This window comes from Equus quagga, chromosome 14 (assembly GCF_021613505.1).
Source record: "Equus quagga isolate Etosha38 chromosome 14, UCLA_HA_Equagga_1.0, whole genome shotgun sequence".
NCBI classification, from domain to species: Eukaryota; Metazoa; Chordata; class Mammalia; order Perissodactyla; family Equidae; genus Equus; species Equus quagga.
In genome coordinates this window covers 64,755,069-64,780,063 of record NC_060280.1, presented here as the reverse complement: position 1 = coordinate 64,780,063, position 24,995 = coordinate 64,755,069, and the positions used below count along the sequence as shown (strand labels likewise).

Below are 24,995 nucleotides of genomic sequence, written 5' to 3'. Positions count from 1 at the left end.
CGTGTGGGTAATTCTGTGCAAGGCTGTTGCCATGGTGCTGGAAACCTGTGCCTCTTCATCCCAGGGTTGGCTTTCATCACTTCGTCAGCCTGGTGGCCGCTGTTACAGCTGGGCCACAGAGAGGAGCTCTTTTCTCCCTGGGGCTGCCATGACAGCTTCTGTTGGGGGAAGAGAGGGGAGAAAGGAGAAAAATATGATGAGGAGAGCATGTGACCGTGTGTACATATTCCTGCTGGCTCTGATGCTGGTGGGTACGAATGGTGGGGGTTGTAACTGGAGGGAACCAAGCCTGAATTTCTTATACAGCTCTACATCTAAACTGTGGGGGCTTCTTAAACCCTCGGGGGAGCAAGCATACTGTGTGCCCTCCCCATCTTCATCCTCCCTCCTGACTCCCAGACTGAAGTCTAGACGTCTGACTCAAAGGAAATAGATGCTTATGACGGAAGCTTATTGGCCTGGTGTGACTCTCATTTAGACCATGTCTGAAAGCAGTGGCCTCACCACTAGCCCCAAAGCACGCCCATCACCCACTCCAATCCCTTGCTGCTCTTTCTCACTGACCCCCTCCTAGTCCAGGTCTGTCACAGGGGCCTGGCTCTGGCTGGGCTCTGCTTTAGATGACAGCTGTCTGTCACGCCTGGGTTGGAGACCCATCCTCTTGTACCTGCATTGTTCACTGGCCTGCTTACCACAGTGGGGTGTCCATGAAATGCAGGCTCCTGAGGGGCCCTGTCTCCTTTGCTCCTGCTGTTCCAGATTTTGAATGGCCTCTTTTTAAGACTGACTCTCTTCTTGAGGACCCCAAACTCTAACCCCCCTCCCCCATATACAGATTCACTTGGTGGCAACAAAGCTCTCATAGGTCCCTTGGGAACTCTGAAATTGTGGGTGGGTGAAGTCCAGGGAGGAGGAAAGGGCGAATGCACCCCGTCCAGCGCCCTTTCCTCCTGGCTCAGCCTGCCCTGCACAGGGTTCTCAGCACCTCCACACCCCCTCACAGCACAGACCCCACATGAATCTGGCCTCATCACGCCCGCAGGCTGTAGCTCTTCCATGACGCTCTGGATTTAGCAACAGAACGGGGAGAGAGATGCCCAGGGAGAGGAGGTGCTGGAAAGGAAAGCTTACCCAAAAAAAGAGGTGTTTTTGCTGTTATTAGTTAGGAAACTGGAAGAGGTGAGTCAGCTGGGGTTGGGTGTGGTGGGGATGAGGGGGTGGGAGTAAAAATGAGGGTTTTGTATTTGAGGCTGGAATTTGGGCAGGTGTTCATGCGGACAGAAATAGGGAGTGAGAAGAATAGAAACGGAGAGAGTGACTGAGGAACTGAGAGAGGGGGATCTAGGGCGAAGCAGCATCTGGCCCAACAGTGGATGGAAGGAGGCCCAGGTCAGAGCGCATCTCCTCAGGGATAGCGAGGGACAAGCCAGGTCCCTCGCGGTCACGGCTCTTGTAGTCAGACTTGTGGACCAATAGTTAGAACCCTGTGCGATGGAGCTATTGCCAAGGAGCAAAACACTGCCCTGGGTCTCACAGGACATACTGGGGGAAGTGACGCCTTAATTGAGGTGGAAGCAAAGCCCGAATCCGGCTGGCTGTTGAAGGCTGGACCATATAACGCCGGCAACAGAGACGTTTTGTCAGATACTGTTCCCCGAGGGCGCAGAGTCTGCGGCCCCTTTAAGAAAGGGCGGGGGCGGCAGCTGGCGGAAGTGCCTAAGGAAGGGTGGGGTCACGAGAAGAGCGGAAGCCGGAAGTCAAAGCCAGAATTGCGCGTGGTGGTGATGGCGGCTGACGGGGCTGTGGAGCCCGGGCCCCCGGCGGCTGTTGCCGCCCCCTCGTCAGCCCCGGCCCGGGCTCCTGCCTCGGGGCGCTTATTCCGGCCCATCAGCGCCGAGGACGAGGAGCAGCAGCCCACCGAGATCGAGTCGCTATGCATGAACTGTTTCCGCAACGTGAGCTGGGGGCGCGGCCGCGGACAGGGTCGGGCTGAGGCGGGGAGGGGCGGGGGTTCGGCGACCCGGCCAGGTGGGCCCAGCTGGGGACCTGGAGGCGAGGCACGCCCGGGCGTCAGTGGACGGGGAGCTGGGGTTTCTTTAGTTCTTTCCTTAGCTGCTTTCTCCTTCCCCAGGGCATGACGCGCCTCTTGCTCACCAAGATCCCCTTCTTCAGAGAAATAATCGTGAGCTCCTTTTCCTGCGAGCACTGTGGCTGGGACAACACGGAGATCCAGTCGGCAGGCAGGATCCAGGACCAGGGAGTGCGCTACACTTTGACCGTCAGGACCCCGGAGGTGAGAGGAGCCCAGAGCAGGTACCCTAGTGTCATAGAGAAAGCTCGGGCGCTGGAGTCAGAGCCCTGGACCGCGAATGAATCCACTTATGTGTCCGAGCCTCAGTTTGCTGTTTGCAAAATGGTATTGGTGCTGTCATCTGCTCAGGTGAGATAAGACTTGTGAAAGTACTTTGTTGATTTTGTCAGAGGGTATCAAATGAGCAGTAGTTGTTATGAATAGCACTCGCATGAGCATTTGGGCAGACTCGCTCACAGCACGTGTACTATTTGGGGAGAGTAGTGTGGACCTTCTGGAGTGGAGAGAGGAAGAAACAGCTGGGCTGGGGTCTGATGGAGAGGGACAGTCTGGTATTTCTTGAGGAGAAGCTGTATTGCCAACCTCTCTGGACTGACGGTTTTTCTTTCTGTTCAGGACATGAACAGAGAAGTAGTGAAGACTGACTCTGCCACCACAAGGATCCCAGAGTTGGATTTTGAAATTCCTGCCTTCAGTCAGAAGGGAGGTGCGTTTAAGATCAGGATATTTGGGCTGTTCCTGCCTAGCTGGAATCTTTGGTGCAAAATCCCTGGTGCCAGGCCTAGTGGCTTGTGTATGGCTTTGGCCAAGTGGGCATTGTGGTCTTTGTTGGTTTAACATAACCATAAAGATTAGATAAAACAGCTTGAAATGGTAGACAGTGATGGTAAGACTGTGATGTGCTTATTATAGAGTTTTAGCACCACAGTTATTAGAGATGACTGGAATCTTGTTCCTGGCCTCCACATTTTACAGATGGCAGGGTCATAAAGGCACTTGATAGCGGAGCCAAGACTCTCTTGTCTTTTGTTCTCATTCATCAGCTCTGACCACTGTTGAAGGCTTGATCAGCCGTGCTGTCTCTGGCCTGGAGCAGGATCAGCCCACACGAAGGGTGAGCTGGGGTGTTCTGGTTGTGGCAGCTCAAGAAATAATTATTTATATGTGTCTGAGTAGAGCGTTCGGCTTCCCATGTAGCTGAGCTGTCCCTGTCTGACTATTGGAGAACTTTCCAGGGGAAGGATGGTGATGCTGTAGCTGCCAAGATGTTGCATATGTTGCACCTATTGTCCTTTCCACTTCTTTCCCCCCAGTGTATGTTCAGGCCTCATCTCAGATAGACACCATTACCTCTGAAGAGCCTTTTCTAATCCCCTTGGGTTTATCTATGTTTCCTGAGTGTTCCATCTTAAATTTATTATGACAGGAAAAATATAGTTGCATATTTAGTATCTGTCTTCCTAACTGGCTCTGATTTATTTACTTTGTGTCTCTAACCTGGCACGAATGCCTGGACTAAACGATTCAATGAGGGTGAAATGAGGCTCATCTGGCACCCCCTGTAAACTTCAGACTTACTTGCTGCATCTTCCTGTGAAGTCTGAGTCTCTCTGTTTCTACTCACGCTAAGACAGGTGGTGACTTCCTGATGGAAATGACATGGGCATGCTGGGAGTGGGGGCAGAAGGTCTGTCACCAGGCCGATGCTTTTATTCTCTGTTCACATCAGGCAAATGAAGACGCTATAGCGGAAAGAATTGATGAGTTCATTGTCAAACTGAAAGAGCTAAAGCAAGTGGCCTCTCCTTTCACTCTGGTGAGTATTGAGGGACTCCAGGTGCCCTCGATGTAGGGGAGGAGAGACCATGAAGACTGTCCGGGATTTTTCCAGTGTGGTTCCTGAGTGGTCGGATGGTAGGTGGAGGATCATGTGTGATTTCTTGTTGTAATTACTATCTCCTCACCCATCTGTTAGATCATTGATGATCCCTCAGGGAACAGCTTTGTGGAAAACCCACATGCTCCCCGGAAAGATGATGCCCTGGTGATCACACACTATAACCGGACTCTGCAGCAGGAAGAGATGCTGGGGCTCCAGGTGAGTGGACTGAAGCCAGAAGAATGCTCTGGAATAAACCTGCACTCTGTGTTGCTTGGAGTCAGTGGAAACTTATTTTGCTGCTGCTGCCTTGTGTCCCTTTCTCAGCATGTCTGAGCCTCTCATCTAGCTCAAATCAAGGACGTAGGGTAACTTTATGGTAAAGGATGGCAGTGGCTGTGATCCTGTCTTAAGCTCTGTTTTTCCCCCGATTGGGGCTTTGCTTTCTAGCTTCTGTGTTAAACTCATGAGGTGGCAGCTGACATAAACAAGCCAGAGCATTTTCTCCTACTCCAGGGCAAGGTGTTGGGGAGGCTGAGGTCTGTGTGCCAATGTGTGACTTGCATTTCTGCTATTTTAGGCAGAGGCACCAGAAGAGAAGCCAGAAGAAGAAGATCTCAGAAATGAAGTGAGTCACATTGGCTGCTGTGGAGGAAGGAGCAGTTGTGGGTTGAGACTGATGGTGTTCAGTGTCTCTCTTGCTCACCACCAACATGGGTGACCACCAGCATACCAGCTGAATGTCTTTAGCTTGAGCAGAGCTCACCTGCCTGGGAGGGCTCACTCTGCGTCCCCATGTTGTGTTCCAGGTGCTACAGTTCAACACAAACTGCCCGGAATGCAATGCTCCGGCTCAGACCAACATGAAGCTAGTTCGTATCTTTTGTCGGGCAGTTGGGTTGCTCTTCACCTGACTCAGGCATGAAGATTATATCCAGGCTGGGGATTACTCCCTTTAGGGAAAGCACACGTGTCATTCCGAGTGATGAGGAGGATGTTGCCTTTGGTGAGACTGTGCACCTTTGTTTTTGGGTTCAAAGAGAGAATTAGGCCATGGTCTCTAGGCTCCTGTGCGGGGCCTGAGCCATGACTTCAAATATTTGTGAACAGAGATCACCGTAGGTTGTGCCCTTGCCCTGTTCTTGAGGACTGAGTTAGGCTGTTTCTTGTGAGCCTGCTCTCCTGCGGCCAGCAACTGTCTATTTGGGGTTTGGATTTGTTCTTCCACGGAGGGTGGTCTTGCTATCCTGGAAGCAGATTTTCTTAACTCCATTTTGCAGAAATCCCCCACTTTAAGGAGGTTATCATCATGGCTACCAACTGCGAGAACTGCGGCCATCGGACCAACGAGGTGGGTGGGCTCCATCGTTTGGGAAGAAGACTAGCTTGAGGGTAACCCATCTGACTTTCATCCTTCCTAAACCTGCTTGTGGGGTGAGGAGGGAGGGGTTGAGTCTTTCTCTTAGGCTTAGTGTAGGGTGAGGAGCCCTCGAAGGAACTGGGATTTAGCTTAGAAGAGAAAAGTTAGAGGCATCATAATTCGTTTGAGACATACTGAAGGTTGGTTAATGGGAGAGAGAGACCCACTTTTTGACCCACCCCTCAGAGGAGTGGAAGTGCAGGAGGCAGATTTCGATGCAGGAATATAAAACTGTCTAGATCTGTCTGAAAACAGAATGGGCTGCCTTGGAAGGTTGTAAATTCCCTTTCCCTGAGTGTATTCAAGCATAAGCTATTTAAATGCTTAAACCAGAATGTTATAAAGGGGACACACATGTGGGATGCAGTTGAAAGTCTCTTTCAGGAGACGGCCTGGTGGCGCAGTGGTTAAGTTCGCACGTTCTACTTTGGCGGCCTGGGGTTTGCTGGTTTAGACCCCTGGTGCAGACATGGCAGCGCTTGACAAGCCATGCTGTGGCAGGTGTCCCACATATAAAGTAGAGGAAGATGGGCTCGGATGTTAGCTCAGCGCCAGGCTTCCTCAGCAAAAAGAGGAGGATTGGCAGCAGATGTTAGGTCAGGGCTAATCTTTCTCAAAAAATAAAATAAAATAAAGTCTCTTTCAACCCCAAGAGTCATTTTTTTTAAAAGGTAAATTCAGAGTTTCTTGGCAATTTGGGGTCAGGTTTGGCAGGCTACTGTGCTGGGCTCTCTCCTCCTGGCCAGCTCTTGGTGTTGTGGGTTTGGGTGACTGCTGCCACTATTGGTTTAGAAGGCTCTGTCCTTGGGAGCCTTTAGTGGGCCTGACTGGAGTTCTGAGCCTACCCTGCAAGGTCTCCCTGGCACCAGATAGGGATCGGAGTCTTCTCTGCTGCTGCTGCTCCTGACTGCTGTCGTCTGTGCAGGTGAAATCTGGAGGAGCAGTAGAGCCCTTGGGCACCAGGATCACCCTCCACATCACAGATCCCTCAGATATGACCAGAGACCTGCTCAAGGTAACACCCTGCTCGGGAAAATGATTGTCCTCATCACACGGTGGTCTCTAGGGGAAATTGTCTTTTTAATTATGTCCTGGGATCGTGAGGTATCTCCTTACTTGTTGGGTTTGAGGATCCCTGAGTGGAGTTAATCCCTGGTAGGAAGTGCAGATTCATAAGGTGACCCACAAGCTCTTTCTGATGACTTGGCAGCTCTTTGCCTCCAGTGTCTGTAAGGGCCCTTGCCTTGGCCTCTAATGACAGGATACATGACAGCTTGGAGCCATGACTCAGAGTGTCCCTTTATTAGGTTGTTCTATTCCTGTGGTTCACATGGATAGGAGTGCATCTAGCTTTAACTGGAGAGTCAGAGAAAATTGGGACAGCCAACTTTGTCCCCAAATTGTCACTAGTGGTGTTAATTTGGCAGGAAGACTTTGGGTAGCTGTCTCTAATGGTTTCTGATTTGAAGCCTAATTTGACCTCTCATCTCACAGTCTGAGACGTGTAGTGTGGAAATCCCAGAGCTGGAGTTTGAACTGGGAATGGCTGTCCTTGGTGGCAAGTTCACCACACTGGAAGGGCTGCTGAAAGACATCCGGGAACTGGTGAGTGCCCTGAGAGTGCGCTGCTGCTTCCCTGGCATGGCCACGGGGAAGGGGCTGGAAGACCTCGAATGTCTCGCATTTGGAGCTGATTAACTGGGAGTTTCTTTTTCTTAAAGCTGATTAAGGAGACTTAAATATTATTTTGGATTGTGAAGATGAGTTTATGGGAAATTCTGAATGGAAATTCCCAGGCCTTATTCTGGGACAGTGTAGATATTTTGTGGTTTTGGGTAAGTCATTTATTTCACTGTAAAATGAGGGGATGAGGGTCCTTCCAGCATCTAAAACTCCCCACCATACGTGTGTGTGTGTGTGTGTTGACTTAGCCCATTTTTATCCTCTTGATGAATCATTTCACTTAATTGATTCTCAGTTGTCAGGCATTTTGTCTTTGTAAATTATACTTTGCATTTCTTCAGACTAGAGCTCAGATTGTAAGACATTTTCGTAGTTTTTGTTTCACATTGCCAGTTGTTGTCTTGGCAGATTAATCCGTATACTCTTAGGAGTGGCTGCCTAGGTGGGAAAGGTGGTGTGGGATCGATGGAGACCAGGCTTCCCTGACTGGGCAGCCGCCGGGTCTATGGTCTAACCTAACACAGAGCCGGTATTCTAGCAGTTTGGATGCCATTTATTGCAGGTGACCAAGAACCCTTTCACACTGGGTGACAGTTCTAATCCTGGCCACACGGAGAAACTGCAGGAGTTTAGCCAGAAGTTGGACCAGGTGAGAAGACTCGGGCTGGTTAGTACTTGTGGTCCTGGGGCTCCAGTGAACAGGAGGCCACATTCCCTTTCTTGCTACCTTTTAAACATCTAACCAACATGTTGGGGGTTCTCCTGGTTTCCAATGTCCCATGTCATTTTTCTCATTTTCTCCCTTATTTTGTTGGCACATCTTCTCCAGTAGCTTCCTGAGAAAGTGCATGGGAAGTAACAGTTCTGGGACCCTACATGTCTGGACATTTATTTATTCTACCCTCACACTAGATTGATTAATGGCTGGGAATAGAATTCTAGGATGGAAGTAATTTTTCATCAGAATTTTGAAGATGTCGCACTAATGTCTCCCAGTTTCCCGTTTGCCTATTGAGAAGTCTGAAGGCATTCTGATTCGGGATCTTTTGTATTGACCTATTCTTGTGATACCTTTTTGTCCCCCATGACGTGAAGTTTCAGGATGTGCCTTTGTGTAGGTCAATTTTCAACCACTGTGCTAGCACTTGGTGGGTCCTTTGAATCTGGAAACTCGTGGCTCAGTTCTAGGAAGCTTTTTAAAGTTATTCTATTGAGGTTTGCCTCCTCTCTGTTCTTTCTCTTCTCTCTGAAAGCCCTGTGTTTTGGATGTTAGACTGACTTGTCTGGTCTTCTCTAATTTACTTACTCTTTGTCCAGTTTTCAGTGTCTTTATGTTTGCTCATTACCTTGACTTTATTTTCCAACCTTCAATTGAGTTTTTCATTTCCACTAACATTTTTATTTTCCAGGAGCTTTTTCTGGTCTTTGAATACTCTCCCTTGTGCTGTTTTTTAAAAGTAGCATCCTGTTGTTTTAAGGATGTAGTATTTTTTCTTCTTGAGAATACTAATGGGTTTTTTTTTTTACACTTTATTTTCCTTGCATAGTTTCCATTTCCTCTAAGTTGTTTTTTGTTTTTTTTCCATTTAATTTTATGTCTTTCAATGTTAGGGACTTTGTTCAAATGTTTAGTAATTATTGATTGTCTTTTTAAAGTAGAGGACTAAAAAAGCTGAGTGGGGGTGAGTCTTGTTGACACTGGGCTTATTTTAGGGGGATTTAGTTTCGCCGTTTTGTTGAGGTAGCCCCAGTGCCAGAGTGGTTAGGTCTTTCCTCTTGGGCTGGTCAGATTCCCATCAGTGGGTGTTCCATTTCCTGGCCTGAGGATGAAGGCTACTGGCAGTCTTCCGAGAGCTGAGTGTGGGAAGACGGCTGGGTGTGTGTATTCTGTTTCCAGTGAGCATACATTCACTTAACCTCCTATTCTTGATTCCCTTCCCTCTGTGCTCAACTGGGCCAATGGCCCCTAGTCCATAGCCGCCGTGGTAACGTCTCCACAGAGTCCCGTTGTCTTTTCCTGGGATGGGGGAAGGGCCGTCAAATCATTGGCCTGTTTGGAGTAGGAGATGAGATCAGGGGTGTCAAATGGTTTCTTAAATAGCCTTCAGACAGTCCTTATTTTAGTCCTCTCCACTCCACTTCTAGAGGTACCTCATCAGTTCTTGAAACTTCTGGGCATTCTGCAGTGCAGATTGGGTTGGTTCTCCTCTGGCATGACATGGCCTCGTCCTACTAGGAGCTATGTGAAATTTGCATGCTGTATTCCCTCTCCTTTAGATCCTTGAGGGTAGCCTGAAGGTCCACTTTATTATGAACGATCCAGCAGGAAACAGCTACTTGCAGGTATCGTAGACCTCCCCTGCTATTTCATGGAGATATATTTTCCGACCTTCCTTGAGTATGTGTTATTCCCCCAGCAACTGAGAGACTTGGTTCTAAATGAACTGCTCGTTATCAGAGAACCTCTCAGCAGAAGCTGGAACATAAGGGAGAAAGGGGAAGGTGGAGGGATTGTAAGTGCGTGTGAAAGAGGGAAAGGAGGGTCCTCCTAGGCTCCTTCCTAGAGTCTAGCTTTGTTCCCAGCTCCACGTCTGGCAATGGAGTTTTCATTCTGCAAATCTGATTGTGGAGTGGGGAGAAATGGTGCTTGTCCGGGGGCCAAGGTAGGAAAACTGGAAGGCTGTAAGCTGGCTAGGGAGATTTTCTGGTGATTGACCGTAATTTTAACATTTATTTGACCAGTTATTGTGGGTCAGGCAAAATGGTTCTGAGGTCTCCCCACTATGAAGATTTGCTGTACTCTTCATAAGAAGGTGCAGATAGACAGTGTTTTGGGCAGACTGCTCCCTAATTCTGCCTGGGGCTGGACTCTCTCACTCCAGCCCATCTGGGCTCTGTTGCTGCCCACTGGTTGCGCCCAGCCATGAGGAATTGGAGGTGCTTGGAGAGTAAAAGACTCATTGAGTTCTTGGGGAAATGGGTGTTGGAAGCCACCTGGGGGAGGGAGGATAGCAGGATGCACAGGCACTGATCGTCTGTCCTTGGCCTTGCAGAACGTGTATGCACCTGAAGATGATCCTGAGATGAAAGTGGAGCGTTATAAGCGCACATTTGACCAAAACGAGGAGCTGGGGCTCAATGACATGAAGACGGAGGGCTATGAGACAGGCCTGGCCCCACAGCGGTAGCAGTGGGTGGTTCCCGGCCAGCCTCCAGCACCGCTCTGACCGCAGGGTTATTTATTACTATTGGAAAAGGCTGGGAGCATCCTCCCCACCAGGCCTCGCCCTTGTGGGGAGGGTACCTGGTCTGAGTCAGAGATCTAGGTACACTTTGTAAACAGTTTGTGATGCCAGTGCAAGCTTGTTGGGTTATTTGACCTTATTTTGGAGGTTTCTGAATCGGTTTGGGAAGAAAGCCGGAAAATGAACCATGGGGCATGTCATCATCACTTTGTTCCTGTCATGTCTTTACCCTCTCTCCACACAGTGCTGTCTCCTCTAGGGTTGCAACTCTAAAGGTGAACAAGGTGGAACAGAGCTACAGCTGGAGTTGGGGAGTTGGTGTTGGGTATATAAAGTATGGACTTTGAGCAGGAAATGAGTTCTGAGGGGGGAGTCCAGCACAGGTGAAGAAGTTCTCATTAAAACCATGGCTTCCAAACAGCACTGGCTTCTGAGTTCACTCTGTCCATGTGTGATATGCTGGTGGAATTCAACCTCCTGAAGAAAATTTTCTCTAATGTGGCCACTGTAATTTGGGGATTGGTGCTGGCGTTTCATTCCTTCCTTCAACCGATGTGTGAGTGCTTCCTTTGTGCCAGGCATACCACAGAACAGTGAACAAAACAAAACTCTGCCTTCATGGGGCTTAAAGTCTCGTGGGCAAAACTGACCGTAAACCAACAGATGACATAGTCTGTAAGGTGGTGCCTAGTGTTATGGAGGAAGGAAAGCAGGGAAGGGGTGTGGACAGTGCCAGGGAAGGTGGGGGCTGGTGCTGACCTTAACAAGGTGATAATTTGACATTCAAGCAAAGCTGAGAAGGTCAGCGAGTAAGCCATGTGGATAGCTGGAGGAAGAGATTTCCAGGCAGAGGGAGCTGCACACGCTCTGAGGTTGGAGAATGTTAGAACCAATGGGGGTATTTGAGATCTAATCCCACTCAATTACAAATGGGGAGACAGGTTCAACCAGAGAGGGAGGGGGTGGCCTATAGAAGCATAGGTAGTTAAGGACCCAGTGAGCACTCTGCAGCCCAGGGCACTGGACCCCCCGCCCCAGCTAGTCCTCTCTGCTGCATTAACACTGATGACTCTTGCAGTGCTGGCTGCAGGGTATTTGTTCAATAAAGACCTGTTAATTACTTGAGCTGCTCCAGCAAAGCTGAGTGCTTTGTGTGCACACTTAACCCTAAAGAATTGCCCCGTTACAGATGACTTAGTACTCACACCCATCTACTCTCACTGCTCTATTAAACTAGTCTCAGAGGTCACAAGTGGGGTTTTCCATTTGGAAAATGTTCTCATTCTCTGTTCTGTGTCATTTGACGTTGGACCACCTCTTAACCCTTCTCTGGCTCCTGTGATACTGTAATGCTGAATTTCCCTTTACTTTGATCATTCCTTATTTGGAATCTCTTCCTCCTCCCTTTTCCTTAAATGTATTTGTTTCCAAAGGTTCTGTTTTCAGACACATCTCCATATTAATTCTTTGGCATCTTGCTACTTTCATGTGAGACTGACTCCCATACCTGTATCTCTAACTTCTGTAAGTGAGGGCAAGAGGAGGGAATTTTAAGAATTTGGAGACTATGGTTAGCAAATGACTGCTACAAACTATAAAGCTACAGCACTTTGAATAGACTTCTCCTAAGCAAGTGTTCTACCCTAGTAGGTTCTCGATATGTTCCCAGTTGATTGGGAATCTGAGTTCAGGCAACCTTCGGATCCATCATTTGGTTTGTTGAATGACCTTCCCTATGGGATGGTTGTGCTCTGAAGGTGAGTCCCTGTGTCACATTCATCTCCCACTGTGAAGGAAAAAATGGCACTGTGGTTTATTACTGAGTCTTCTGAGTTTGGTTGGTGTGAGGCAATCTCCTAGACTCCAGCTAGTTATTGGGAAATGATAACCTGAGTTTCTGAACTGGCAAAGACTGAGGACAAGGTGCCAGACAGGGATAACCCAGCTAAGGTACTTCTTGCTCTTTGACGGGGCCTGGCAGCCTTGTTTTCCACTCAACTCAAGTCTTGTCTCATACAGCCTGTCAGGGGTGGGTGCTTACATCTATTTAACTGCATTTTGCCCCTTAGTCCCCAGCATGTGGCATGTGGTTAATCAAATCTGTTACATGGTAATCCTCTGTCCTGGATGGAGCCTCGTTAGGGCACTGGAGGTAGCCTGGAGCTAACAAGGTGTGGGAAGGGTCCTGCTCTAAGGCCAGGGTTGGTGAAACAAAGTGCCAGCCCGAGAACAGGTAGATTCAGTTTCACAGCCATGGGGATAAAATTTAAGTGGAAAGTTTGGTGTTTACATTAAAAGGGGAAAGGAGTTCACTTGTGAGGACACTCTTACTTCATGTTTCAAGCATGTTAAATATAGCCATATTTAGTCATTTAGTCAATGGTGCCTCTACTTAAATTTAGGGCAGTGGTGTTTAAGACTGTTTGGCTTTATGTTTTTATTTTTTAGTGAGGAAGATTATCCCTGAGCTAAGATCTGTGCCAGTCTTCCTGTATTTTGTATGAGGGATGCCGTAATAGCATGGGCTTGATGAGCAGTGTGTAGGTCTGTGTCCAGGATCCGAACCTGCAAACCCTGGGCCGCTGATGTGAAGCACACAAACTTAACCACTATGTCACAGGCTGGCCCCTGTTTGGCTTTATTTCTCTTTTTAAAAATATTTGCACACTTCTGCTCTTTACAGGAAAATGGCAGTGTTTTCACCTGTGAAGAGAAGACAGCCAGTGTTTGTTCTGTGTGTTCACCTCAGGGTTAGAAGCCCTCCAGTCTTGGCTCTAATGCTTCGTTTTCTTGGTCTATAAAATGGGGATAATAATGGCATCTACTTCATAGGTTTTTGTGAGGATTAGTGAGTTAATAATTGTGAAGTGCTTTTATATGTATTTTCTCTCATATAATCCTCACAGTAATTCTAAAGTATCTCTGTTTCTGCTTTAAAACTTTTCTAGGTAAAAGCTGTAAATAAAATTATCCCCATTTTACAGGTGAGGGAACAGCCTCAGAGAGGCTGGTAACTTCTCAAAGGAAGTAAAGCTTCTAAGAGGCTGGCCTCAAAGCCAGGCCAGTCTGAACCCTGAGCTCTGGACATTCTGAGGTCAAGTCCATAATTACTGCATTTGCTTGATTAGATGCAACTGCAGAGAGGACAACGCTCAGGCCACGCCACTGGACATAGGTTCATTAAATGCTGCTTACCTGTCCTGTGAGGTGGACAAGGTTGGGACCTGAGCGTGGGTCTTGTCAGGCTAAGGCTGGGTGCTGAGAGGAAGGGGTAGCAGTGGAACTGAAGACAGAAATGGGCAGGAGATGGGTGATGGGGCTGAGGGGGCTACACCGGAAATGTTCACTGGAGCAGAAGGCTGAGACTCTGCAAATGCCTGCTGACACCCAGGCTGCAGAGTGCAGTTTGAAACACCAAAGTGGACTAGAAGCCAAAGGAAGGTTGTGTTACGGGGGTCGTGGGGCTCTCCAGCTGGTGAAGCCCTATCTGTCCAGGGTCCCCTTCTCAGGCTCTCAGAGACCCAGCCTGCTTTCCTTTCTGGGCCTGTCCTGTGACCATTCAGCATTGCCCAGTGCTTAAAAGTTCATGCTGCAAGGCAGGGATCTCCGAAACTGTTTTGTTGTATATTTTTGAACATGTATCCCAAGATGTGTATTTGTTTAAAAAGCCTTCTTGACTAATATACTTTAAAGCAGTGACAAAAATTTCACTTCTACATGATGAGATAAAAAGAAAATATCTAACATTTCAAAAAATTCAGATTCCCGGGGCTGGCCCCGTGGCCGAGTGGTTAAGTTCGCGCACTCTGCAGCAGGCGGCCCAGTGTTTCGTTAGTTCGAATCCTGGGCGCGGACATGGCACTGCTCATCAGACCACGCTGAGGCAGCGTCCCACATGCCACAACTAGAAGAACCCACAACGAAGAATACACAACTATGTACCGGGGGGCTTTGGGGAGAAAAAGGAAAAAATAAAATCTTAAAAAAAAAAAAAATTCAGATTCCCTCTTGCACCCCACTTTGCTAGCCTCTGCTCCCAAGGGTCATGTTCTGGCAGTATGAATTCGGGCAGCTCCTGTAACTCCAAGCTTCAGTTTTCTCATTTGTAAAATAAAACTGAGGACTGTGAGTGTTAAATGAGATAATTCAAGTAAAGCTCTTAATGCCCACAAGAAAAGTCTTTTCTTTTCCTCCAAAACTTGAGTATTAGAATTCAATCTCTCTAGCTTTCCTCTTTTGCCATGCTGAAAATAGATCCAGATCCTTTTCACTGGAAAGATTCTACACAGGAGATAGCTAGGGGCTACCAATAATAGACGCGGGGAAGTTACACAGGTTAGAAACTTTAGCATTTTTCATAGTAATTATACTGGGTTTGGAATTTCTGACTTCCTGTCTTGAAAGGTACTTGGAGGCCATATTGGAACAGATTCATGCCCACCTAAATACTTACACCCATAAAAATAGCTAACATATCCTATGTGCCAGACACTGTTCTAGGCACTTTACACAGTAATATTATCTCAGTCCTCACAACCATTGAGTTAGGTGCCATTATTATCCCTATTTTGTTAAACAGCTTGCCCAAGGTCGTACAGCTAGGAAGTTATGGAACCAGAACTCAAACTTGAATACACTGCACCTCCAGAGCCTACGTTCTTAACCACTACACTCCGGTCCTTCTGAAGCTGCTGGGGCGGGGATCTTGTTTGGGTCGTGGCTGTACTCTCACGGCTACAACAGCACTTGCTGCATAGTCTGTTGAATGAGCCGATCGATGGATGGACAGAAGAAACACAGTTGCACGTCTGAGGATCGTAGAGTGGGCCCCGGAGGTGTGCACATCCCTCGGAAGTCTGCAAAAGCACTCACTCACCTGTCAGCCCGGGCTGTTCCAGACACACCCCGCCACTTCCGGTCCTGGCCCCACCTCCTCTAGTCACCGCCGTCCGTTTCGCGTTCAAGAATTTTGTCCCCAACGCCGAGCCGTCTCCCCGCCCTCGCCGCTGCCATGGCGGCAGCTCCGCCGCTCTCCAAGGCCGAGTATCTGAAGCGCTACTTGTCTGGGGCCGATGCCGGCGTCGACGGGGGCTCTGAGTCCGGTCGCAAGCGTCGCAAAAAACGGCCGAAGCCTGGCGGGGTCGGCGGCAAGGGGTGAGTGGGGCCCGGTGGGGCGGGGCCTGCGGCGCTCGCCGCCCCTGCCCTCCCCTCCCCTCCCCTCCGCCGCCCTCCCCGGCCCGGCCCGGGTCGGCGCGGCTCCCCTCCCCTCGGCGCGCCGGCCTCGCTCCTCCGCCGCGCGTCACCCTGCCCGGCACGGAGCCCGCTCGGGCCGCGCCCCTGCCGTGGGCAGTGCACTGCTTGGGTGTGTTCGAGCCGGGCTGTGACTTCCATCACTCGTTTCCCGCCTTCGTGGCCTTCCGACCTCTCCCGTAGAGAACGCGTATTGTGCCCTGAGAATACTGGTGGAGCCGATTCAAAGTCTCTGTGCGTGGATGCTTAGGGCCCAGAGCCTGTCTGTGCAGCTTCTCCAATCCTGAGGACTCTGGTCCCACGTCAGAGACCTCTGCTCCCTTCCTGTTACTCTTAATAATCTTACTACGAACAATAACAACTGACATTTATACAACTCTTGTCATGTTCCGGGCACTGTTCTAAGTACTTTAGTCTTATATGAATTTATTTGTCGTATGTGAATTTATATGAACACTATCATGAAGTAGGTACTGTTATTATCCCCATTTTTCAAGTGAGAAAACTTGTGGCCCGGTGGACTGGGTTGGATAGCGCCCCTCCCCCCATCCCGTCCACCCGGAACCTCAGAATGTGACATTATTTGGAAATAGGGTCTTTGCAGATGTAATTAGTTAAGATTAAGTCTGCTGGATTAGAATGGATGCTAAATCCAATAGGAGCGATGTCCTTTTAAGAAGAGGGGAATTTGGACACAGAGACAGGCATAGAGGGAAAATGACCATGTGGAGACGGAAGCTGAGATTGGATTGGATTTATGCTGCCACTAGCCGGGGTATGCCAGGGGTTACCAGAAGTTGAAAGAGTCAAGGAAAGACCCTCCCCTGGAGCCTTCCCAGCAGGCACTGCCTTGCAGACACCTTGGTTTCAGACTTGTAGCCTCAGAACCGTGAGAGAATACATTTCTGTTGTTTTAAGCTACCCAGTTTGTGATACTTTGTTAGGCAGCCCTAGGAAACTAACATACTCAGTAAAATCAAATAGTTTGAAAGAACAATCCCTTTCCTTTGCTGGTTTGTTTCTTGCGTTCTGTCTTCCTGCACCTCTGACTTGTGTGGGTTCTTCCGAGGCAGTGCCATGTAGTGAAAATAGATTGAGCTTTGGAGCAACACCTATCAGAGTTTGCATCCTAGCTGTGCCACTTTATGGGCTGTGTGGCTTGGGGCAAGATACTTCGTCTCTCTAAGCCACCGTTTCCTCATCTTTAAAATGAGAGCAGTACTGAATGATATCACATATTAAATGGTGGTTGTGATTAGAGATGTGTAAAGTGAACTTGGCTTTTCAAATAATAACAGTTTACATCATGGCAGTCGTTGTTATTATTTGGACTCATCCATAGTTTATTCGTGTAACAAACATTTATCGACTACTTCCTATGCCAGTTACTGCAAGATGTTGAGGATGCCACTGTGAATGAGAAAGGCTTAGTCCCTGTTCTGATGCAGCTTATAGTTTAATGGGGATACAGGGTTTCGATAACTGATTACACAACTAATTGATTTATTTCCTTTGTGATAAATGCAATGAAAGTATTCCAAGAACGTGTAACAGGGGTTCTTAGTTGGGGGGAGGTAAGGAGGAGTCGTCAAGGAAGGTATGCTCAAGGAAGTTGTATGTACGCTACTATCTGAAGACTGAGTGAGAGTTTCCCAGTAAAGAATGAGAAGAGTGGGTCAGGCAGAGGGAAGGAACTGAGTCTGTGAAACCTGATGTGGTAAGGAATTTGTCTCACTGTAGGCACTGAAAGATGACCAGTGAGGTAGTGAACCCAGGGGGCAGTGGTATGAGATAAAGTTGGCCATATAGGCAAAGACTGGACCATGCAGGATTTTGTGGGATTTTGAGCTTTATCCTAGAACGAATAAATAAGTGTTTGTAGGCTGCTATCCAGGATTGATTCTTCCTTTTTGATCTTTTTGTTTTTCACATTTAGAATGCGAATTGTGGATGATGATGTGAGCTGGACATCTATCTCCACCACTAAACCAGAAAAGGAGGAAGAAGATGATGGAGATTTGCCTGTGGTATGTATCTTTTGAGGCTGTGAGGACTTTGTAATGCAAGCCTCTCAATCTTGATTCTGAGTGCAGGGTGGATTTGTAAGGGGGGAGGTTGAGGGCAGAGCAGAGGTGGTATTTCCCAAGAGCTGTTTTAAAATAGTCTTCTTTGATGATGCCCATACACTGTCTTTGTTTATGGAGGGCCCTGTCAGCCTAAAAAGGGCACTCATCACAGAGAGAGGCAGGACTCCTGAACCTGTGCGACAGAGCCATGATTAGAATGAGCTGTGGTTCAATTTGTTAGAATCTACCTTCGAAACAAAGTTCAAGTTCATTTATAAGAAACTTTTTCTTTTTTTTAAAGACTGGCACCTGAGCTAACATCTGTTGCCAATCTTCCTTTTTTTTTTCCTTCTTCTCTCCAAGGCCCCCCAGTACATAGTTGTAGATTCTAGTTGTGAGTGCCTCTGGTTGTGCTATGTGGGACGCCGCCTCAGCATGGCCTGACGAACAGTGCCATGTCCATGCCCAGGATCTGAACCAGTGGAACCTTGGGCCGCTGAAGCGGAGCGCATGGACTTAACCATTTGGCCACGGAGCCGGCCCCTCAACTGAGCTTTAACATTGTATACTCTCATCTAGGTACTGGAGATATGTGGATTAATAGAACACAGTGTCTACTTTAGAGGTCAGACCCTAGAATGGGAGACTGAGTTTCAAATGATTTCATCAATATGATAAATGTCAAAGATATATTTCACATAGGTACCAAGTGCTTAATTGTAAACATTAACCAGGTTTAAGTGTTCATTCTGCCTGAAACTAAATTGGCTCCTTAAGATCACTGTTTCACTTGTAATTACCAATAAACCATCTTTTAAATACTCTAGTGTAGAATATGCTGGGGATTAACATTGAATATACTCCTCTGGGCTTCATCTTTACCACCTTGTAGTATAATACAGCCTGTCAAGAGCTCTCCTTTTCGCCTTGTTTCTCAGAAGGTTTCCGTGGCTATACCAACACTACGTGATTTGCCTACGCTTTTGCTCTCACTGATCCTTCAAAACTCAATTCAGATATTTACCTCCTTCACGCAATTTCCCGGTGGAATAAAAAGTGTGCTACCTCCCTTGTGCTCTAATAGCACTCGGAACATATGTGAAATATGTCTCCAACATTTATCAAATTGATGAAATCATTTGGAACTCAGTCTCCCATTAGACCTCCATTTAGAGGTCTGACCTCTAAAGTACAGACGCTGTGTTGTGTTAATCTGCGTATCTCCAGTGCCTAGACAAGAGTGCACAACGTTAAAGCTTAGTCGAATCCATGAAGAAAAGGAGCAAATAGGGGCCGGCCCTGTGGCCAAGTGGTTAGGTTCGCGCACTCTGCTTTGGCGGCCCAGGGCTTCACCGGTTTGGATCCTCGGTGCAAACCTACACACTGCTCCTCCAGCCATGCTGATATAGCGTCACACATAGCAGAACCAGAAGACCTACAACTGGAATATACAACTATGTCATGGAGGGCTTTGGGGAGAAGAAGGAAAAAAAAAAGATTTGGCAACAGTTGTTAGCTCAGGTGCCAATCTTTAAAAAAAAAAAGGAGCAAATAAAAAGTTTCCTATAAATGAGCCTGAACATTGTTTTTAAGGTGGATTCCAAAATATTTTTTTGTTTTATAAAAGCAATACATATTTATTGTAGAATATTAGGGAATTATAAGAAGGTTTAAAGTTTTAAAAAGAATATAGTAATCACTTAAATTGTGACCGTCCAGAGATAACAACTGCTAACATTTGGATGCGTATTGCTATAATTCATAGATTATACATACTTGTATTTATTTTTTTCAAATATAATTGGGATCATACTGTGCATATAGTTTTAGAGCCTGCGTTTTCACTTAATGATATATTGTGAATACTTTAGTAGGACTTTAAAATATTCTTTGAGAATGTGATTTTTAATGGTTGCATAGTAGCTCAATATACATATTAATTTAACCTGTCCTATTAATGGACATATGGGTTGTTTCCTGTTTTAAAATATCATATTGCTCTGATAACCGTCTTGTACATAAATCATTATAGGAATTTGTTTATTTCTTTATTCTCGTGAAGTGAAATCATGGTCCCTTTGACCTATATTCCCATATTGCTTTCCACAATGTGGTACCAATTTACACTTTCACTAGAGGTGAATGAGAATGCTGGTTTCCCCATTTCTTCATCAATACTAGAGCTTTATTAACAACAGCAAACCTATGCCAGTTTGGCAGGTGAACAATGGTGTCCAGTTTCTTTGAAAAACGGTGAAATGGGGGCTGGGCCGGTTGTGTAGTGGTTAAGTTTGCACACTCTGCTTCAGTGGCCCAGGGTTTGTGGGTTTGGATACTAGGCACGGACCTGTACACTGCTCATCAAGCCATGCTGTGGCAGCATCCCACATACAAAATAGAGAGCAAGATTGGCACAGATGTTAGCTCAGTGACAAGCTTCCTCAAGGAAAAAGAGGAAGATTGGCAATAGATGTTACCTCAGGGCCAGTCTTCCTCACCAAAAAAAGAAAAAAGAAAAATAGTGAAATGAATAACTTTCATGTGTTTATCGGGCATTTGAATTTTATGAATTTCTTGGTATTTTGTCCATTTTTTAGAAAATTGAAATTTTTGTTTTTTATTGATTTATTTGTTATTTATATAATAAGAATATCTGTTTTACCTGTCATAGGTATATTTCGTCATTTATAATAGTTTTTGACATTTAAAAATTTTAATTTTTATGTAGTCAAGTCTGTTAATTTTCCTTTATAATACTGTCTTTTGCTCTTGTAATTGTCCCCAAACCTAACCAAGATGGCTTTAGCTCCATTGTTCTCTACACTGGTTAAAACAGATCTTGATTGTTGAATTCATTTATTACTGCAAGACCATCGCCACTACCAATAATAATGGCAAAATAATTAGGACAACCACAATAGCAGTGGCAGCACAAGAATAATTGGTTGAATTTATTGAGCCTTTACCACGTAACAAGCACTGCTAAGCTCACATGAATTATCTCATTGAATCCTCATACTTTTACTAATGAGGAAGTTGAGGCTTAGAAAGAACAGTTTGCCAAAGATCGCGCAAATATTAAGTGGCAGAGCTGGGGATTTAGATCTCAATTTATCTTGCTTGAAAGCCGGTGCTTTTTTTTTTTAAAGATTTTATTTTTTTCCTTTTTCTCCTCAAAGACCTCTGGTACATAGTTGTATATTCTTAGTTGTGGGTCCTTTTAGTTGTGGCATGTGGGACCCCGCCCCAGCGTGGCTCCATGAGCGGTGCCATGTCCACACCCAGGATTCGAACCAACAAAACACTGGGCCGCCTGCCCCGGAGCGCGCGAACTTAACCACTCGGCCATGGGCCCAGCCCCGAAAGCCGGTGCTTTTAATGTCCAGTGAGAGATTTCAAAACCAGGTTATATGAGGGATGATGATGGTAGGATCTTGGGAGAAGAGAAGTAGAGGGGAATTATTAGCTGGGTTTGTATTCCACTTCTGCTCTTGTTAGCTTGTGTCACTGAGAAAGTTACTTAACTTCTCTGAGTCATAGTTTACTGTTTAGTAATGTGGAGTCCTTCTTTGCTGGCCTGTTGTGGAGACTAGTGAGATGATATAAGTAAAGCACGAAACACAGTGCCTTGCATATAGTTGCTCCTCTGTAACTAGAATTTATTATGCCAGCCATCTCTGAAAGTCTTGTGGAAAGGGGATCAGTTGCACCAGAGGTTAGAGCTAGGGTCAATGAAAAGAAGTTATAGGGAGGCAGACGTCCAATAAAACTAAGAACTTTCTAGCACTGTCCCAAAATGCAATGGCCTGCCTTGTAACAATGAGTTCCCTGTCAGTCAATTGGTTCCCTGTCATGGAGGCACTGGGTGAGTGATCATTATGTTAGGCATACTAAAGAGAAGATTTCAGATTTGTTTGGGAGTTTGGATGAAATGAAATGTGGTTTTATCCCTTAAAAATTCTGCGATTCTATGTATATCTTAGTGACTTCTTTTGGTTGGATTCAAGAAAACCTGTCATTGTGACTGCCTACAACAAGAAAGTTTTCGTAAGGAGCCTGAAGCCTTTGATGAGTGATAAGCATGACAGGGAACTTGTGTTTTCACTCTGAATGTAAAAGGTAAAAGGAATTTAGCTTTTAGCTTATAAGTGGCACTTGTGTACCCGGCAGGTGAATAAAAAGGTTTGTAATAGAAGACATTAACCTTAGGAGGGAAATTGATTGGTCAGAGAAAGATCTATAATTAAACAACCCAGTCAGTGACAGTCAGATGTTTCTGGAGCAAACATCACTGAGGACCACTACGTGTTTCTTCATGGCCTTTGTGGGTCTGTGTGCCGTGTATGTTAGGGATGGGAATGGTCCTAGCTTCAGGTTCTTGGGACAGTGGTGCTCCTTGGCTGCCTCCTGTGGATTTGCTCACACAGCGTCCTCACTCCCACAGGTGGCTGAGTTTGTGGATGAGCGGCCAGAGGAAGTGAAGCAGATGGAAGCCTTTCGTTCCAGCACCAAATGGAAGCTTCTGGGAGGTGAGTTCCAACAGTAGATAAATCGAAGTTTTCTGTTTATAGGGGAAGCATTTTTTTCTGTTCTGTGCTTTTCTTTTAGAGGAATGCATAGTTTGTGTTAGTGTGTCATTGATCCTGAAAAATACAATGTGAAAAATAATTCAGAGGTAGTGAGACGTGGTAGCAGAGAGACCAGGTATCCACTTTCTCTTATATTTTGGTATTGGCTTACTGAGGTCAGGCGGGGACTCAGTTGGGGGCCTTTCAGCACCCACTCCTCTCTGGCCCAGAATAGGAGAGCACTTAGCACACAGGCAGGACTTTGGAGGAGTTTACAAGAATCTGAGGGAACAGAGTTTGGAGACTTTAGCAGCCTCTGTCCTCTCCCAGAATGAAGCCACTCGTGTATGGGTCAAGGACCTGTGTTTTCTTTCTTTTTATTTGTTAGTGAATCTTTCTTTGTTCTTCCCTTAAATGTTGGCATGTTAGAGTGCATCACTCTCCACTTGCCTACTCTATGCCCTCTCCCTAGGCTGGTAATTTAACTCCCTATTTAGAAACAATGTTGATGTTCTTGAGAATTGGATCAAGGGCATTTGTTTGTCATGTCTGAGCAGAGCCGAGCCCTAGTCTAATTTCCTTGGTATTCTCCCCGCCTAGCACAAGGAGGTGCCATTAATGAATATTTGTTGATTGGTTGAGTTGCTAATAGGTGTTTGATTCTTGCAGCCTACTGCTCTTTGGTAGACCATCACTTGAGGCTTAGCAGTCACTTCCCCTTTTCCAACAACTTGGTAGGTAGGTCTATGTACTGAGGGACACAGACTAAGAAATGCTTAGTCCCAGTGAGTCCCATCCCTGGTCCCACAGTCCCTCAGGCTCTGTGTGGCCAGTGGGAGTGTGCTGGTTTTTCACTCCCTGTGTTCATTCCTTCATAGACAAGGGTCTTGCTTCTTGATAGTTGTTTAACTGCAGTTTACGCTTGATGCTCCTTCCGTCTTCACGCATGGAGGATTAGAAGAACTAACTCCTAAACAGGATTTGTTCTTTCCGTGTTATACTCTGTGCCCTTAGGTTAATTATCCTACTATTCTGATTAGAAAAAAATGCATAACAAAAGTGACAGTTGGCTGTAGGTTAGTGATCACCTTTGCCTCAGTTAATTTTCAATACATTATTATTATGTTTTATGAATGAAAACGTTATCGTTATTCTTTTATCAGAATTCTCTTCACTCTTATCCATTATTTTCTGTCTTATCCTGTAGTTGTGTTTCCAGTCTTTTCCATAATCCGTTTTTCAGAGAGAATCTTCTGCTCTTCATGTCAGTAGGGCTAGGAATTGATACACACAGACACACACACACACAGGTCCACATGCATACACAGGTAGTTCTTTTTCTTTTGCCTCGCTCTCACTGCCCCATCTCTGTTTGTTACTGGAAATATCCTCAATGATCTCTGACCCATATTTCCTTTTATAATTATCATGGAATTTATCAGCCGCATGGATTAGATTTACTGTCAGGTCCCCCACAGATATCAGTACTTTTCTCTGAGGAGTGGATTCCAATCACATGGGCCTATTCACAAAAGTAAAGGAGTTGACTTGGTTTAATTCATCCACTTAACATGTATTTATTGGGTCTCACCTGGTTTTTATGTGTATTTGGGCCATGGAGCTCAATGACAAGAAATAGAGGGAGAGGAGAAACTGGGTTTTGGAAATGTTCTGAGTTGCTATACACATTTTTATAGCAACATCCTGGTATGCCTTTGAAAATTGAAATTCTCAAACTCTTTCCTCAACTACATATTTTTAAAGATTGCACATGGACTCTGGAGTCAGACCGAGCTGGATCTGTGTATTCTCTCCACCACTGATTGGCAGTATGACTTTGGCAAATTACCTCATCTTTCTGAGTATCAACTTCCTCATCTATAAAATGGGGATAACAATATTTGTCTCCTAGGTTTGTTGTGAGAATTAAACGAGGTAATCTGTATAAAGCCCTGGCAGGAGGTGATCTGCAAATGCTGATCCCTTTTTTCTGGTGATCTCCCCCACTCTAATAAGGCGCACAGTGAGGTGGATTAAATAGTTAACAGCATTTCATTTTGCTGTGGCACAGGTTTAGTTAATTTGCCTTTTGAAAGAAGAATGAGGACAAACTATGAATTATTTAGGCTAAATATCAGTAGGAGCCTCTGACTGGGAACCCTGTACAAATAAGGTTTTGGGAAGAGCACTGGGTTGGGATTTAGAAGACCAGTGTTCTAGCCTGTCTCTTCATCTTAGTAGCTGTGACTTTAGGTAAGAAATCACTGACCTCCTTGGAACCTCTATTTTTGTCTTAAAACAAGGGTACTTGCCCTGCTTACCTTATAAGGTTTAATATGAAAAATGTATTTTAAATGCTTTACAGATTTATGACTTGATAGGCAAATAAGAGAGATTATTTTAAAAATGTACATGAGTGCTGGTTTGCTGTCCCTAAGCAAAAGAGCTGTGCAGACCTTTTGGGCTTTCTGAGTAGTTTGGAGATGTATGCTGCTAGGGAATCTTTCGGAATTTTGGGTACCGGAGGTGAGTAGAGCATTTATGAGAATCTGACTCTCTGCTGTTTGTGTTTAGGCCACAATGAAGATCCACCCTCACACAGACATTTCCATCATGACACCCCGGATTCATCTCCTCCAAGGAGGGTCCGTCACGACACCCCGGATTCATCTCCTCCAAGGAGGGTCCGTCACGACACCCCAGATTCATCTCCTCCTAGGAGGGTCCGTCATGACACCCCAGATTCATCTCCTCCTAGAAAGGTCCGTCATGACACCCCGGATTCATCTCCT

At 46.2% G+C, this 24,995-nt stretch overlaps 2 protein-coding genes across 3 annotated transcripts in view; both read left to right on the top strand.

Annotated features, from left to right (window-relative positions):
• The first annotated feature begins 594 nt into the window (after positions 1-594).
• Positions 595-10,739, top strand: ZPR1 (ZPR1 zinc finger). The gene is made up of 14 exons (XM_046686210.1): positions 595-1,955; positions 2,132-2,293; positions 2,708-2,798; positions 3,136-3,206; positions 3,822-3,908; positions 4,068-4,190; positions 4,552-4,599; positions 4,781-4,847; positions 5,252-5,322; positions 6,317-6,406; positions 6,886-6,996; positions 7,637-7,723; positions 9,352-9,417; positions 10,128-10,739. Exons 1-14 carry the CDS (start codon positions 1,785-1,787, stop codon positions 10,260-10,262), a joined length of 1,380 nt encoding a protein of 459 aa, XP_046542166.1. The 5' UTR covers positions 595-1,784; the 3' UTR covers positions 10,263-10,739.
• Positions 10,740-15,302: 4,563 nt separating this feature from the next.
• Positions 15,303-24,995, top strand: part of BUD13 (BUD13 homolog) — a 27,687-nt gene continuing 17,994 nt past the window's right edge. The window contains exons 1-4 of one of the 2 annotated variants that reach the window (XM_046637730.1): positions 15,303-15,473; positions 17,506-17,596; positions 22,080-22,164; positions 24,778-24,965. In XM_046637730.1, coding sequence (XP_046493686.1) covers positions 15,331-15,473; positions 17,506-17,596; positions 22,080-22,164; positions 24,778-24,965 — 507 coding nt within the window. In that variant the 5' untranslated portion in view covers positions 15,303-15,330. The remainder of the gene's footprint in view (positions 15,474-17,505; positions 17,597-22,079; positions 22,165-24,777; positions 24,966-24,995) is intronic. The other variant, XM_046637729.1, reaches the window with a different exon arrangement.